General features: G+C 36.7%; 1 protein-coding gene across 1 annotated transcript; it reads left to right on the top strand.

Moving 5' to 3' along the window:
• The first annotated feature begins 7667 nt into the window (after nucleotides 1-7667).
• LOC121431965 (mitochondrial import inner membrane translocase subunit Tim23-like) lies at nucleotides 7668-14618 on the top strand. Its single transcript, XM_041629764.1, has 7 exons — nucleotides 7668-7817; nucleotides 9765-9829; nucleotides 10305-10398; nucleotides 10753-10834; nucleotides 12535-12593; nucleotides 13154-13264; nucleotides 13823-14618. Exons 1-7 carry the CDS (start codon nucleotides 7733-7735, stop codon nucleotides 13945-13947), a joined length of 621 nt encoding a protein of 206 aa, XP_041485698.1. The 5' UTR covers nucleotides 7668-7732; the 3' UTR covers nucleotides 13948-14618.
• Nucleotides 14619-15170: the final 552 nt, after the last annotated feature.

Genomic DNA, 15170 nt, shown 5'->3' with positions numbered 1-15170 from the left:
AATAAAACAGCACAACCGAGAAAAAAAAAGAACGAATGGGAAAACGAAAGAAACAAAAAATTGTGAAAAATATATATCATTCATTATTCCACGAAACAGGGAAACTCATTAATGCTAGATAGGGCCTTAGGGCCTATGCAGTGAGGTCGATGATGTCATTTATTTAAAAAAATACTCAACTCTCAATTTTCCTTCAGTATACAGACAGCATAGGGCCGCGCTGTATAGAGAGCTGGGCACTGGCGGATCCCGGGGCACGAGTCGGATGTGCCCCCGTGCCCCCCCCCCCCTTTTTGAGAGACATAATCGAAATTTTTAATTTGAATATTCCATCTTTACCAAAATGTGCCCCCCCCCCTTGAAAGTAAGGACCCTTTTTTTCTTTTCAAATATTCATCTGAAAAATGTGTCCCCCTTCCCCCTCTTGGAAAATCCTTGGATCCGCCCCTGGAGTGGGGGATGTGTCTACTTGTATGTGACCCCGCTCATTTTATTTTTTCAGTGTCGACAAAGTCACCAATGCCGTCGGCTAAAGAAATAAAAAGGGGAGGAAAATAGGAGGACGAGGGAAGAAGGGAGCGAAATAAAGGAAGCCAAAAAGGAAAGAAAAAAAGGGAGGAATTTCAAACCGAAAGGGAAAAAATGAGAGAGAAATGCACTTTTTTTCATTTTCCTCCTTTCATTTTCTCTCTCTATATGTCGTTACTTTGTTCTTTCATCTGCTCTCTCGTCTGCTCTTGCTCCTTCTTCTCCGACGTTATAAGTTTTTTCTTTCCTCGTGCTAATTCTCTTTGAAGGCGAAATAAAGCGCAAATCGCAGAAAAGATCAACATTGGATTCGAGAAATTAAGAAAATCCCTCATTAAAGAGATGCTCCAGGCTGAATATAACTGTCTTAATACAAAAGTAAAATTTCATAAAAATCTGATAACAGGTAGAATTTATTGAATTTTAAAGTGCACAACAATCATGAATATGCATCAGGTTGACTGATGATGTCATTCCCCCACTTTTTTTGGCGTTTTCTTATGTTTACTTGAAATCGTGTTATGTAATCATGTTGTTATTTTGTGAAGTATGAAAATAGATTCAATTCAATTCAATTCAATTAGGTCATTTACCAGTGTCGTACCTACGGTGGGCAAGAGGGGGGGGGGGGTGCGTGCCCAACCCCCCCCCCCCCCCCATCGGCTCCCCCCCCAAAAAAAAGGGGAAAAGGAGAAAGTAGAAAAGAGGGAGAAAGAAAGAGAAGCGTAGTTGAGGAAGAAGAACTTATGTGTTCATCAGTCCTGGTGCTCGCACTGTCTGTTTAATGAAATAAAAAATCCTGTTCAAGGGAATTAACGGGTATAAAACACCAGGTTTTCAAGTCGATATACACCAAGTATATTTCTTCACACTTCGACTTTTTTTAACCATTTTATGTTTCTTTTTCATGACTACTTAAAGTAAGAGACACCTTTTTATATAAGGCCTGAATATAAATCATTTCAAGTCCGTGCTTACGTTCGCATTATTGGTGAAATATGTCTGCTCTTCATGAATTCCTGAAAAAAAGTCCTTAAAATGTCCCCTCTTCAGGTCTGAATTTCTAAAATTTTCAGCTCGTGCTCGTAATATATTTTGATTAGTGACATAAGCCAATCATGTTCATGATTTGATTTGATTTATTTATTTCCACATTCCAATAAAATCATATACAAGTGAAATCATTTTTTTTCTTAGCATAACATAGGTAAATGATATAATTAATAACATATACATAATATACAATCTAATAATCTAATCAAAATATATTTATACCTGATATTTTTTTTATTGTTACAAAAAATAGCAGAAAATATCATATATACATATATCAACATAGTACATTTTGAAATGTGGGAGACCTTTCGTAGTCATTAAAATGACGACGAAAAGTGCTTCATGTATTATAGGTAGAATTGTAAAAACAAACAACAAACGCTTGGCGCTCGCATTCAATGACTATGGTGAGATATTGTATGCTCTCATGAATTCCTTGTCCCTGTTTGGGGGCATAACACTAGCGTACCTACGGGGGGGGCAGTCTACCTCCCTTGTCCCCTAACGAGCTTGAATACCTATTTTGCCCCCCCCCCCCGACGAGATTTAAGACCTTTTTTTTTGCTTGTCAAATTTTTCGGCGGACGGCCCCCCCCCCTGTGGAAAATCTATACGTACGCTACTGGGGCAAAACATACACAAATTTCTGCTCGCGCTTCGCTCTCGCATTGTTTGTTTAGTGAGATAGGCATGTATCATGATTACAAAAACTTGTTTATAATGTCCCTTTTTTAGACCTGAATATCAATTTTTCAATTCGCGCTCGCGTTATTTGATCAGAGATTATGGCACAGTCCTTAAAATGACTATTAGGTGAGTACCTGCATAATGAGCGCACCCACTAAATGACTCAAAATTTTTGCTGGTGCACACCCCCCCCCCCCATTTCCGTGACCCACGGTACACCACTCTCTATTACTTATTTTCGATCCTTCTCCCTGTATAACAATTTAGGATATAGCAATGATGATATTAAGTATTAAATTCGTATATAACGCACAAAGTGTAACAGTGGAGCACGTTTATTATAAAACAGCATTTTCTAAAATAAATATCCCTTTCCGGACTGAAAATATGATTTGATTGCTTGAAATTCATGTACGTCACTCCTCGTGCTCTGCATAAAGAATGAAATCTGAGACTATCTATAGGATTATAGTCAATTGCTTACTTCAGCAGAGAACTGAACTAGCGAGCAATTTTTAAATGTGCTTTGCTTGAATAATTTCCGGGTTGAAATTTCCCATAGAGATATATTACTAATAATGGAATTTCCATATTTATTCCCGATTTGAAAAATGTAGATATTACCATAGAAATCACCGAAATAAACCAACTGATCGTGATTTATTTGCATTCACTAACGCAACATGAGATCTTGGGAAAAATACAAGAATATGGACATTTTCTATTTGTTTATAGTCAGTATGGGCAGAAATATCTCCCCAAACGTAGGGGGACCAGGGACTGGAAAATTTGACAAGGAAAAACGGTTATCACCCCAAATGTAAGGTAATTTCGACCAAAAGAATTAAATTTGACAGGCAAAAAAATGAAAATAAAGGTAACACCAAAAACGTAAGGTCATCTCGTCCATTTTGATTGATGCATTTCTTTCCATCATATAAGAGACCAAAAATAGTAGGGGGACATTTGATATTGTGTCCCCCTATTTTGGGTAGGGGGACGCGTCCCCCCCGGGATTTCCGCACATGCACATGTGTATGATGTGTCTCCGTTATGATAAAAATTGCGGCAATAAATAAGTAATACGTTTTAATCAGTTGTCAATCCAATTGTTTTAGTTCTTGGTAGAAAATTTTTGAATAAACCTAATTTCATATAATAAAATACAAAAGAACAAGTGGGGATATAACATCATCAGCCCACCTAGTGAATATTCATAACGAAATGCCTAGAATTATTGCTTCACCCATAGTGCAAATCTTTAAAATTCAATAACTTCGTTTCCTATTTTGATCAACTTTTAAGGATTTTGCTCGGTGAATTTTACTCTATATATTGAAATATAAATATCTCAAGCCTAGACCATCCCTTTAAGGTGGTGTGAATTTATGATATGACAAATCAAATTTTTTTTTAAAGAACGCCAAATACTTTTTTTCTGGCTTTTGGCTTCAATTTGATTTCAACCGATAGGGCCTGCTTTATTCAAGAAATCACAACTTGGAATTAAAGGCAGCGAACATTGACTTTGATATTTTCTTAGTCTTGAAATATGTACTTTTTGGCCTTTCTTCTGTCTTGTAGGATATTTGAATGAATGAATGAATTTATTATCCAATGCAATGATAATACAAATTTTACAAGTTTACAGACAATAATTTCTGAATACATAGAAAAGCAAGGATAATAGGAACCAGAAAATAGCATGGATGCTAGTCAAGTCTGGCCCCTTCTAGTCTAGATAGATAGAAACATGTTTTTAAGAATGAAAATCGTGAGTCTACTAATACACGCTATGACTACATAACAGTTTAACAAAATTAGTTAACAGTATTTACAAATTAGTCTTGCCCTATATAATTGGATGACTAATATGAATCTTAATAGAAACATAATAAAGATAACGAAATCAATATTGCGAAGATACACGGTAAATGGAAGAAAAGTTTTCGCAAACATAATCCTGCGTGCGCGCAACGCCCCCCCCCCCCCCCCGTCCAATGGACGAGCTCCGGATGGATCGATCGCTTGCTCAGTCGATCTCGATCTCCCCCTTTGAGTAATGATAATGCAGGGTGCTACAAAAGCACTTGCCTGATTGCCCGGGGCAAGTAAAAGTTAGAGTTGGGCAAGCTGTTTTGAAGTAAAGACCAAAACCAAAAAGACCAAAAAGCGAAATTCACACAGTAGAAAGCAAAATTATCACAGTAGAATTAATGGCCAAAATATGGTCGATATGATATGATATTGACCCTAATTTTGGTTATGGCAGGCAAGATAAAATCACTTTGGAAAAAGAAATGCAAGAACAAGGTAGATCTGGGGCTGTTGCAGAAAGAGTTGCGCTTAAACGCAAGTAAAAAAAATCAATCGCAAGTCCCAAACTTTGAGCGCTGTTGATTGGTCGAAAATCAAGTTGCGATTGATTTTTAGAGTTGCGATTGATTGCAACTCTTTCTGCAACGGGTCCCAGTTCATGTCAAAAGAGAGAAAAGGGTCAATGGTTTTTAAAACCGCAAAAATTTCTTTGATGAGGTAAAACTTTTTTTCAAGTATTTTTTCGGGCAAGTGAAATAGATTTTTGGTCAAAGCCGCAAGTATATCCCAACTATTTAAAAATTTACTTGCCCGACTGGGCAAGTGCTTTATTATTTGCATATTTATCATGTATTTTTGTACTTTTGATTTTGTCTTAGAATTGTATTTGTTGTTTCTTATTTCCAATGTTATGATTTTCTCGTGTAATTTCTATTTCTAAAACTCCCGAGGTCCGAGTTATCCACTGATCTCTCCCCTACCTGGATGGGAACAATAACGCTGATTGGCCTATTCCGTGTTGAAGCACCGGAAGTTGGTACCTCCGCACGCCGAGTTCCCCCAAAAAGCCAAAATCGGAGTAGAGTCTGGTACACGGCAATAGTGTCAATTCTTAATTATACTTACCAAATCAACTCTTATAACAGCACTTTTCAATGTGAATTTATACCTGATACAAAGTTTAAGATGTCGTCCTGTGCCACGTATAATTGCACTTATTGTGACGACCGTGGAAACAGAGAAAATGGGATTACTTTTCACAGATAAGACAAGCTGGTGAACTGCATAGTTGTAGACTTTATGTAGTCCCATGTGCTCAAATACATGTGTGGTAATTCTAAATTACCAGAGCAAGTTTCCAAAACTTTAAAACTCCGGGGGGGTTATCGATTGTTGTGATTTCTCTGGAAGCGTGATGAATTCAAACCATGATTCAAATGAATATTCAGTTTATTAATATTCACAAATGTCACCAAGTTTTATGAGTTTATCAATCATGTTTGGACAGAAGAATATCACGACTGAGACACGAAAATACTGACCGTGTATAGCATGTATTGTGAAACTTAAGTTAAGACTGAAAATCTGCCGTTTCGGAGGAGTTAAAAAAATATTTTTTGCAAGCATAGATCCTGACCGAAATAGACTGATTTTGGGGACAAGGACTGGATCTACAAGGTATTCTGAAAATTATTTATCTTTTATTTGTGAAAATTACAAGCTATAGGTACATGTACGGTATAGGACTAGGACTTTAGGGGGCTTACGTAACTTGTGGCGTGTGAATTTGTGATATTTCTCTGTCAACAATAGATCGAATTATTTTTTTTCGAGAACTCTTTTTTTAAGTACGTAAAAAAGACATTAAGCTACAGAGACGGATTATCAGACTTCAGAAATTTCACCGTCAGAAATTATTTTGAGATGCCGAATGTCTTCAAAGAAAAAATGTCTCGGTGGAGCAAAAAAAAAGGGGGGGGGGGTTATCAACCAGAAATTTAGGGGGTGACGCAATAAAAATAATCTGACAAGCAAAAAAAGGTTATCGACCCAAAATTTAGGAAGGGATGCAAAACAAAAGAAATAATCTGACAAGCATAAAAAAAGGGTTATCAACCAGAATTTCAGGGCGGACCACAACGATTTTAGGGGGGTCCACCTGAATTTAAAGGGGATGCAGGAAAAAAATTGACGAGCAAAAAGAACCAAAAAAAGTTGTCAACATAAATTTTTGGGGGTCTGTCCCCCACCTAAAATTTAGGGGTACAGGACCCCCCCCCCCCCCCCCGCTTCCGCTGCCTACAGTGTATATGAACAAACTGGGTAGAGGATAATTGAAGAGGGTCGATCGATGTGACAGAAGGAAAGAGAGAGAGAGAAGGTCAAGTCCACCTCAGAAAAATGTTGATTTGAATCAAAAGAGAAAAATCAGACAAGCACAATGCTGAAAATTTCATTAAAATCTGATGTAAAATAAAAAGTTATGACATTTCAAAGTTTCGCTTATTAAAAAAAAATAGTGATATGAACGAGCCAGTTACATCCAAATGAGAGAGTCAATGATTTTACTCACTACATGTATTTCTTTTGTGTTTTATAGTTTGAATTATACAATATTTCAATTTTTACGAATTTGACGTTTAGGACCTCCTTGCCGGAAGCACAAAATGTTAGAATAATGGAATACCAACCGAGATGTGCATATAACTGTTTTGTGAAATGAAGCGAAACTTTAAACTGCCATAACTTTCATATTACATCCGCTTTTGATGAAATGTTCAGGGTTATGCTTGTTGAATTTTTTTCTTTTTATTCAAATCAAGTTTTTGTTGGATGTCGACTTGTTCTTTAAAGGGCAAGTCCACCTCATGAAAATGATTATTTGAATAGAGAGAAAAACACACAATAATGCTCAAAATTTAATCAAAATCAGAAATAAAATATGAAAGTTACATTTTCAACGTTTGAAAACGATGAATTTTCGGTGTTACACTTGTTTGATTTTTTTTGGGGGGTGGGGTAGACTTAAATTAAAGGGGGGGGGGGTTCAAGCCCAGTGTTATAAGCCTTCATAACCTAGAAAGTCCTCGCCATATCGATCCTAAGATGGTTATTTGGAAAACCTCCAAAATACCCCTATACAAGTCAAGGATTTCATCCATTCTTCCGTATAGGTGAGAAAAACACCAACCCCTTCAAAATTATGTTTCCGAATTGTATACTGGGAAAGTACCATGGTTTCAAGAAAATTGCGAATTCTGGCACCTTAAATATATGAAGTTTTGTATAAAAAGCAATGAGTGCTTCAGTGTGCAGACAGCTAGCATATCGCTCACAATGCACATGCTAATGGAGCGATCGCGTTCCTTTTGGGGGAACTGGTATGGCGGACAATAGAACTCGCGGGCTTCAAACAAAGGACCCTCCCAGCATATCCAGTTAGGGGAGAGATCAGTGGAGTTATCCCGACCCATCTAGTCATAATCATTTACAGAAAGAAATTCTTCAAATTGGCAATAGCCAAACTGCTTGAGCCGTGCTGTAGTTGTCGGATAATTCAATTCCTTACGTAATGAATTACATGTCTGCCGGTCGATTGTGCATTCTGAAGAGTCGCTGACGTAATCGTCGACTTGTATTAAAAATGGACCAAAATTCGTTCCCATCGTCCGGTCTGTTTGGTTCATATGGAGCTTATTCATCTAGTGATCCATCTCTAAACATACCAGGTATTTTCCTTTAAATTCTCTAATATAATTTAAGACCTAAAAGATATCACTGCAGCAGCGCAGGTGAGTGCAGAATAAGCAGCACCGCACGCAAGCATGCGGGCATGCCTGATGTCAAGTGCCCGGTGTGCCGGCTCTTCTGCCTGGCCGGAATGGCCTGGGCTTCGTGGAGGTGTCCCTAATTTTCCAATTCAAGTTGGTTCTTACTGTCAAATCTATAAAAATGAAATATTGTATAATTCTAAGAAGAAAAGCAATAGTGAGTTAGGGACATCATCAACTGTCTGAGTGTCTCATTTGATCTGAGTTGTCATAGGCCGGCCCCCCTATCACTGTTTTGTGAAAAAAGCAAAACTTTAAAATGTCATCCCTAACTTTCTTATTTTACATAGCCTAGTACTTAAGTAGAGGACTCGGTGATCATATTTTTTATGATTTTGATATTGTCATTTAATCACTGAGCCTAGACAAGGCAGGCTATGCCAGTGTGGAGAAGATCGTAGTCCAGAAGGGAATTCCCTTCATATTTAACATTTTTTGTCATTAGTCTTTAGAACTAGTGCCTAGTGGTCCATACATAGACCAAAATTTTATTAAATTGCATACCGGTACCTTTATACACCTAATGCGTATAAAGGTATGATAGTTTCCCCAAAAAATATAAGCGATTTCTTACCAGACTGATGTCATGTATCCATATTGTAAACACTGCGAGTCAACATGCTTGACCCTTGAACCCGCTCCAATATGTCGTACACGTACGTAGCTTTGATGAGCTTTATTACCAAGTTCCGTTTTAAAGAAAAATTCATAGATTGAAAATGTGAAAAAATTAAATATGTAAAAAAATATACATATTGATTGTAAATATTCATTATTGTAATAATAATTATTTACAATTAATATTTCAATTCTGGTGTAGTCCGCCACTGGCGTATTATAATACCTTGTGCTTGTTAAGTGCTGAGTGTACAGTGCAAGTAAAAAATTTCTACAATGGACTCTATGTGCAGCTAAAAAATCCAAACTGAAGCTTAACGAATCTTGACACATTGCACCCTCGGCTTGAAAAGCTCCAATGAAATGCAGTTGACAGTTGATCGCTCGATTGTCGTCAGCTACATATAGCATATGGATGCGCCAGTGGATTGGCTGGCAGGTTCGTACGCTCAGCTGTAGCTTCGCCGATGGCGATCGAGTGATCGTCCTTAATGCAAAAATTTGATTGATAAAAAACGATATGCATTTTTTTATGAAGTAACAAATCTTTAAGCCACAATAATGACAGAATCTTTAAAAAAACCCATGTCATTAATTCAATCATTTGCGGTAGTTTGATTAGTGGTCACAAAAAATGAGAAGATTTCTACAATTGATAAAAGATTGTTTCACGGAGGAAAGGAATAGACCCTATCATTGGAATTAAAATGATTCTTTTGAAAATAACCCTCTCTGAGTCCTCATACATGTACTCTTGAAAAAAATATCAATGATTTTATCATTTTTGGAAAAAAGTTTCCCTTTCGATGTTTTTAAGGCTACTGTAATTGGTCTCGAAATTTAGTGGTCACAAAATTCGGCTCAATTGAAATAAACGGCGGTGAGTGAAATTGTATTTTCTAATTAAATCTTTTACATACTGGTAATTGCGTTAATATTTATCTAGAAAAAATCCACTTATTCCATAGTATAAAGAATTTCGTGAACGCACATTTACACGTTTTTGAGCGCGATCACCTAGGCTATAGGGACAGTGGAAATTAAAACTGCAGAACTTTGAATTTTGCCCATCCTGTGCACACATGATATAGGTGCAATCCCTGGCTCCATAGAGAGTAAGCACGTTAGTGAATGATTTTTACTCTCTAGGAGCCTCCTGGCTAACCATACATGGGCACATCTTATATTAATCTTGTGTTTCCTTGTTTGTTTTTCCTTGGTACATAGTCACGTCAGGAGCAAGTGGGTCCCTCTCTCCCTACCTGAATGTCGATCCGATTTATCTAAATCAGGTAAGTTAGAAGAATCCAAGTCCAACCTTTGTGTGTGAAAAAAGAAAAATATAATGTTGAAAGTTTAAAGGAATGAGAAAGTTACTGGTGTTAGAGAAATGCAATCACTAATGGACTTTGTAATTCTCAAATTGGCAGCATGGTGAGCCACTTTTGATGAGTGAACAAAATTTTTTGAAAATTTGGTTTGCTTGAAATAGGCACTTATTAATTATCCAGGGTGGTACAGAGAGAGAGAGAGAGAGAGAGAGAGCATCATATTCTTTTAGGTCCTATAAAAGATGGTTACATCTTTTGGTAACATTTGGATATTGGCTTAATTTTGATTTGTATCAATTTAGAGCCTACTTAAGGATTAGAAATCAATATTTTTCCCTTCTATTTAGGGTCATCAACCTGAATAGACTTTTCATCGTTTTAGAGCCTATTTTAGGATTTGAAATTGATTTTTTTCTTTCATTGTCTCCTATTTTAGGGCGATTCACAGTTCATCATCCCCAATGGGCAAGCTAGAACGAGAGGCAGATTTGAGCTGGCTTTCTCTCAGATTGGTGGTTCATGTCTGGCAGGTTTGTTACATTTCATTTTCTTCTTCTTATTGTGATCTGCTACCACTTCAAGCCCCCTCCCCCACCCCCAAAAAAAGAGAATAAGGAAAAAAAAATCTTGATATTCTTTTTAATTCATCTTGTGACAACAATCGTATTCATAAAAAAGGGACCTTCTGCCTTGTTGTCAGGCGCTTGACATTTGGAATGGAGAAGGGTAATAATAACATATAATACAGGGCCGCTGCAAGAGCATCTCACAGCTGAGAGTGGTTTTCATGGGTAAATAAAAGTTTTTATCATTTGTTTGCTTAGTTATTGTATTAATGATTAATCTAGGGGTTGAACTGATTTAATTTTTGTCATCGGTACTAGGTGCTGCATATGGTGCTCTGAACGGCCTTCGTATATCAGGTGCCGAGACGAAAGAACTTGCCGGCAGAGTACGGATGTCACAGTAAGTCATACTGAAGTCTATCCTGGCCCCGTCTTACAAAGAGTTACGATTGATCCAATCAATTTCAAGTATATGGAAACCCATCAGTGTCATAATCTTTTCTTTAGGAAATTTGCTCAATGTCTTGAAAACAAAAGAGAAGCTTATTGTCAAGAAAATAGTGAATGCATGAATACATCATTGCTAGAAAATATTTTGAACAAACATGAATAATATATGTTGACATTGCTGGCTTTCCATAGTTATGATCGATCGGATCAATCGCAACTCTTTGTAAGACGGGGCCCATAGTAGATTATTTTCACTGAGACTGAAAGTAACATGTATAATGGTTGTGGGAAAGTTATAATATTGCATCAGACTTAATGACGTCATGTGATATTGAATTTCACCTGTTCCTTAATTAAAAAATTATAAGTGAATTTGATACTTTTTAAACTTCAGGGACTTGATGCTTTGAATCAACATTGTTTTAACCAATGCTCCACACTAACTTTTTTTCTTGGTGGCCCGATCGGTCCTCCAAAATTATCAATTTCATATTCTTGGTGACCTGCAAAGCAATTTAGTGGCCCTAAAACAGAAAACATCATCATGTATCAAAACTTTGGTAGCCTAACCGGGCCACCAAGTGTTGGCTTTTACAGAATTTTGGTTGCCCAACTCTCATTTTTGGGTTTGCTCCGGGCCACTGCTACTGTCAGCCCCTGTTTTAAGTCATAATTTAGGTCCTTGAGAATTCATCGTATGATTTGGAGAATACCTGTATGTACCATGGCTGTATGTTCATGGTTTTATCTTCGTCCATGGAAATGTGTGATATCTGCCATGTGAATCGTCCTTCAGTAAGTCGAAAAATGGCCTAAATCCAAGAATTTTATCAGACCAGAATACGCAAAAATCTGTTATTCACATCTTCTATTTTTAAGTAGTAATATGCCCAAGTTGAACGATTTATGTGGCCCAAGCGATTTAATTTAAATGTATGCAGATGCTCTTGTACTTGTTCAAAATCGACATCATTGTATACACCCTTGTACATTCTGTCCATCATATCGATGTTTAAGAGCCATTATTCTCACATTGTTTGGTGCTGTGTCAGGCAAGCTTATAGACCAGGGTCCCGTCTTGCAAAGAGATACCATTGATCCAACTGTGTGGAAATCCGTCCTTGCTATAATTTTTTCTTCAAGAAATTTGTACATCTCCTTAAAGAATCACACTGAATACATCATATCTAGAAAATATTTTGAACAAATTTTCATTGTAGATGTTGACGTTGCTGGCCTTCCATAGTTGTGGTTGATCAGATCAATCACAACTCTTTGTAAGACAGGGCGCAGAAACAACTTTTGCTTTGAACACATGTTTGATGATGGGTGCATACTGGTCTGTTTTAAGGACATTGCTTCATATACATGTACTCCCCCCCCACAGAAACACACGTCGTTGAAGAATTTGAGATTGTTTCTTACATGTCATGTTTGTTTTTAAAGATTATATTGAACTTATTGCTCATAAATCTTTCAATTTACATGTTTTGTTCATACATGTATCCTTGTCAGATCGTCTTTAAGTGAATTTAATTGATAACTCATGAATCTCATCCATAATTATTCAGGATGTTTTGTCCATATGATCCTTGTTATTTTGAAAGATTATTTTTGTATTAATACTTTTCAAATCTTCTTCATTTTCAGAATGTTAACACTAGTCACAAAACAAGGAGCCTCCTCTGCAAATTCAATAGGAGTCGTTGGTAAGTTGTACTGTAATGATGCATAGATGATAATATTTGCTGGCAATTCCACATGAGAAATGCAATCAACTCACTTCTAAGTTATAAGAATATTCATTTTGATACTTATTACAAAAATGAGATGAATGGGAGGTGAATGGCGCTTTTTAGTTTGTTGCAGTCAATATAAGTATTCTGTATGTCTTAAGAAATTTATGTGATGCCTCTGGAATGTGTTTCTATGAGACCTTTTTTTTTGTCTGACAGAGGTGTCAGATTTGACAGTTTTCCCTTATTATTCATAGTTGTGATTGATTGGATCAATCGCAACCCTTTGTAAGACGGGGCCCTGGCCCGCGTTGCAGAAAGAGTTGCAATCAATCACAACTCCAAAAATCATGCGCAACTTGATTTTCAACCAATCAACAGCGCGCATTTTTGACTTGCCATTGATTTTTTGACTTGCGTTTAAACGCAACTCTTTCTGCAACGGGCCCCTTGTATCCCATTCAGAGCCATCCAATATGATTTTAATACCATATGCCTTCTACCATGAATATTTCATTCTTTCTTCCTCACAGCTCTCATGTACACTATCTTTGGTATTGGTCTTTCATGGAGTAGAGGAACAGATGATGAGATTAACACATTAGGTGCTGCAACCATGACTGGCTTACTTTATAAATCTTCAGGTATGTTTGTATAGATCCATAATTGATAGATGTAAGTCAGCATTTCGGTAGCTCACATTAGTAGTCTATGAATTAATTTTATGAAATGGGGGCCCACCCTCAGTTAAGTCCACAAATGAGTGAATTCAATTCATAAATTGTTCATCTTTATATTTATCATGGTTGAAAAGGGCGAGACATTCTGATATTGTAGTATGATTGGTATTTTTTAATTGTATTGATTTTGTTAAATTTATTTCATTTCATTTACCTTTTTATTTATTCAGTACTATTATTTCTATGATAATTTCTTATATTTTAGAATGTTATTTCTAATAATTTTCATTTTTTATGTATATATATATATGTGTATATGTATATGTATATATATATATATATATATATATGTGTATATATTATATATAGAGAGAGAGAGAGAGAGAGAGATTAAGTTCAAGATGATTGTATCTTCATGGTAGCTTCTTTCTGGTTGGGGGTTGCATTTGGAGCTTTGATAGAGATGACTGGTTAATATGTAATCTTTCATGTCTTTGATCCCTCTTTCTCTTCCCCGTTTAGCTGGAGTGCCCAAAATGCTTCGGGGAGGAGCCGTCGGCCTTACCCTTGCTTCAGCCTACTGTTTATACCAAAACCGAGACAAGGTGAAATCCATGATGTCGGGTGGAAGCAATACGCAGTACTAGATTGCCACCAGAGCTCAGATAGTTGAACTGTATTTATTGAGAAAGACTCTATGATGATCTATTTGTGGACATGCCTCTTCTAATCATGGATATCGCGTTTTGAATATTATTGATGCCAAGGAGTCGACCCTGTTTGATAAAGAGTTGCAATGATTTGATCAATCACAAGTATGAAAGGCCAGCAATGCTTTATACATCTAGAATGCAGATACATGTGTTGAAAGTGTTTTCTAAAGCCTAGGGCCCCGTCTAAGAGTTGTGATTGATCCGATCAATCTCGACTCTGCTACCTTTTCTTTGGGTATCATGTTATTTAGAAGTGTTTCATAAGATGGTGCCGCCATCCTATTTGATTTCCTGTTAATATCTGAAACATTGTACAAGAGGTCTAACGCTCTGTCAAGGTCTTGAACCCACAACCCTCCTTTTGTGAGGTCACTGCTAATTCAATCTTCCTTCAACCGAAGATAATGCAGCTTTGATCAATAACTTTAGTGGCACTTGTATCATTCAGCTCTAAAACAAGAAATTGACAGATTTGTGCGATAAAAGTATACCTACTGCACATCCCTTGAAAGCAGAATACATCATCAATCACTTTGGCAGTCTGGATCGTTGTGATTTCTGCACAAAACTCATAGTCCACTGTCAAGAGATATATGTCTGCTGCCCTCTCTTGTCAAAAAAAATTGAGTATTAGATTATAATGATAACAAAGTTTGGAAGGGCATAGAACCTCTCTCAATGCACTTTACAGTGTAAGACATATATTTACATACACGTAGTATGAAACAAAGGTATTGTAAGAATTAAGTACAAATTTACAAACTTGTCCAAATTCATGAAGGTGGACGGAACTTGTAATTTCAAGAGATTACCAGTATCCCTTAGAAGAGTTGGGACTTTTGCATCTGATTTTTTTCTGGACCCAGATGATATTTATTCTCACAATTCAAGATGTGTGGGTGTTCTTCATATGCCTACTTTGATCGATGCGCTGCACAATGATGGACAAAGGGTGGCATTCATATCTTGAGTGGTCACTTTTGAATAATCAAGGTATGCTTGTAGAGATTGATGAAGAGCGCCATCATATTGATATGATACATGTATGATCGTTTTTGAGGGCTTGAATTAATCGATCAGTGGCTCAAGTTGGTAACAAATTAGATCTTTTGGTTAAGTTTTAGTTTGTTGATGGTGTTACTGACATTAACCCTAAT

This window comes from Lytechinus variegatus, chromosome 18 (assembly GCF_018143015.1).
Source record: "Lytechinus variegatus isolate NC3 chromosome 18, Lvar_3.0, whole genome shotgun sequence".
Classification (NCBI taxonomy): Eukaryota; Metazoa; Echinodermata; class Echinoidea; order Temnopleuroida; family Toxopneustidae; genus Lytechinus; species Lytechinus variegatus.
This window is presented reverse-complemented; position numbering and strand designations above follow the sequence as displayed.

What these genes read in the sequence shown, in the direction of transcription:
- LOC121431965 (XM_041629764.1), top strand. Translation starts at nt 7,733, where the DNA reads ATGGACCAAAATTCGTTCCCATCGTCCGGTCTGTTTGGTTCATATGGA. An exon ending in TGGTGGTTCATGTCTGGCAG is followed by an intron (nt 10,399 to 10,752) that starts GTTTGTTACATT and finishes CATCGGTACTAG; the next exon opens with GTGCTGCATATGGTGCTCTG. An exon ending in CTTACTTTATAAATCTTCAG is followed by an intron (nt 13,265 to 13,822) that starts GTATGTTTGTAT and finishes TTCCCCGTTTAG; the next exon opens with CTGGAGTGCCCAAAATGCTT.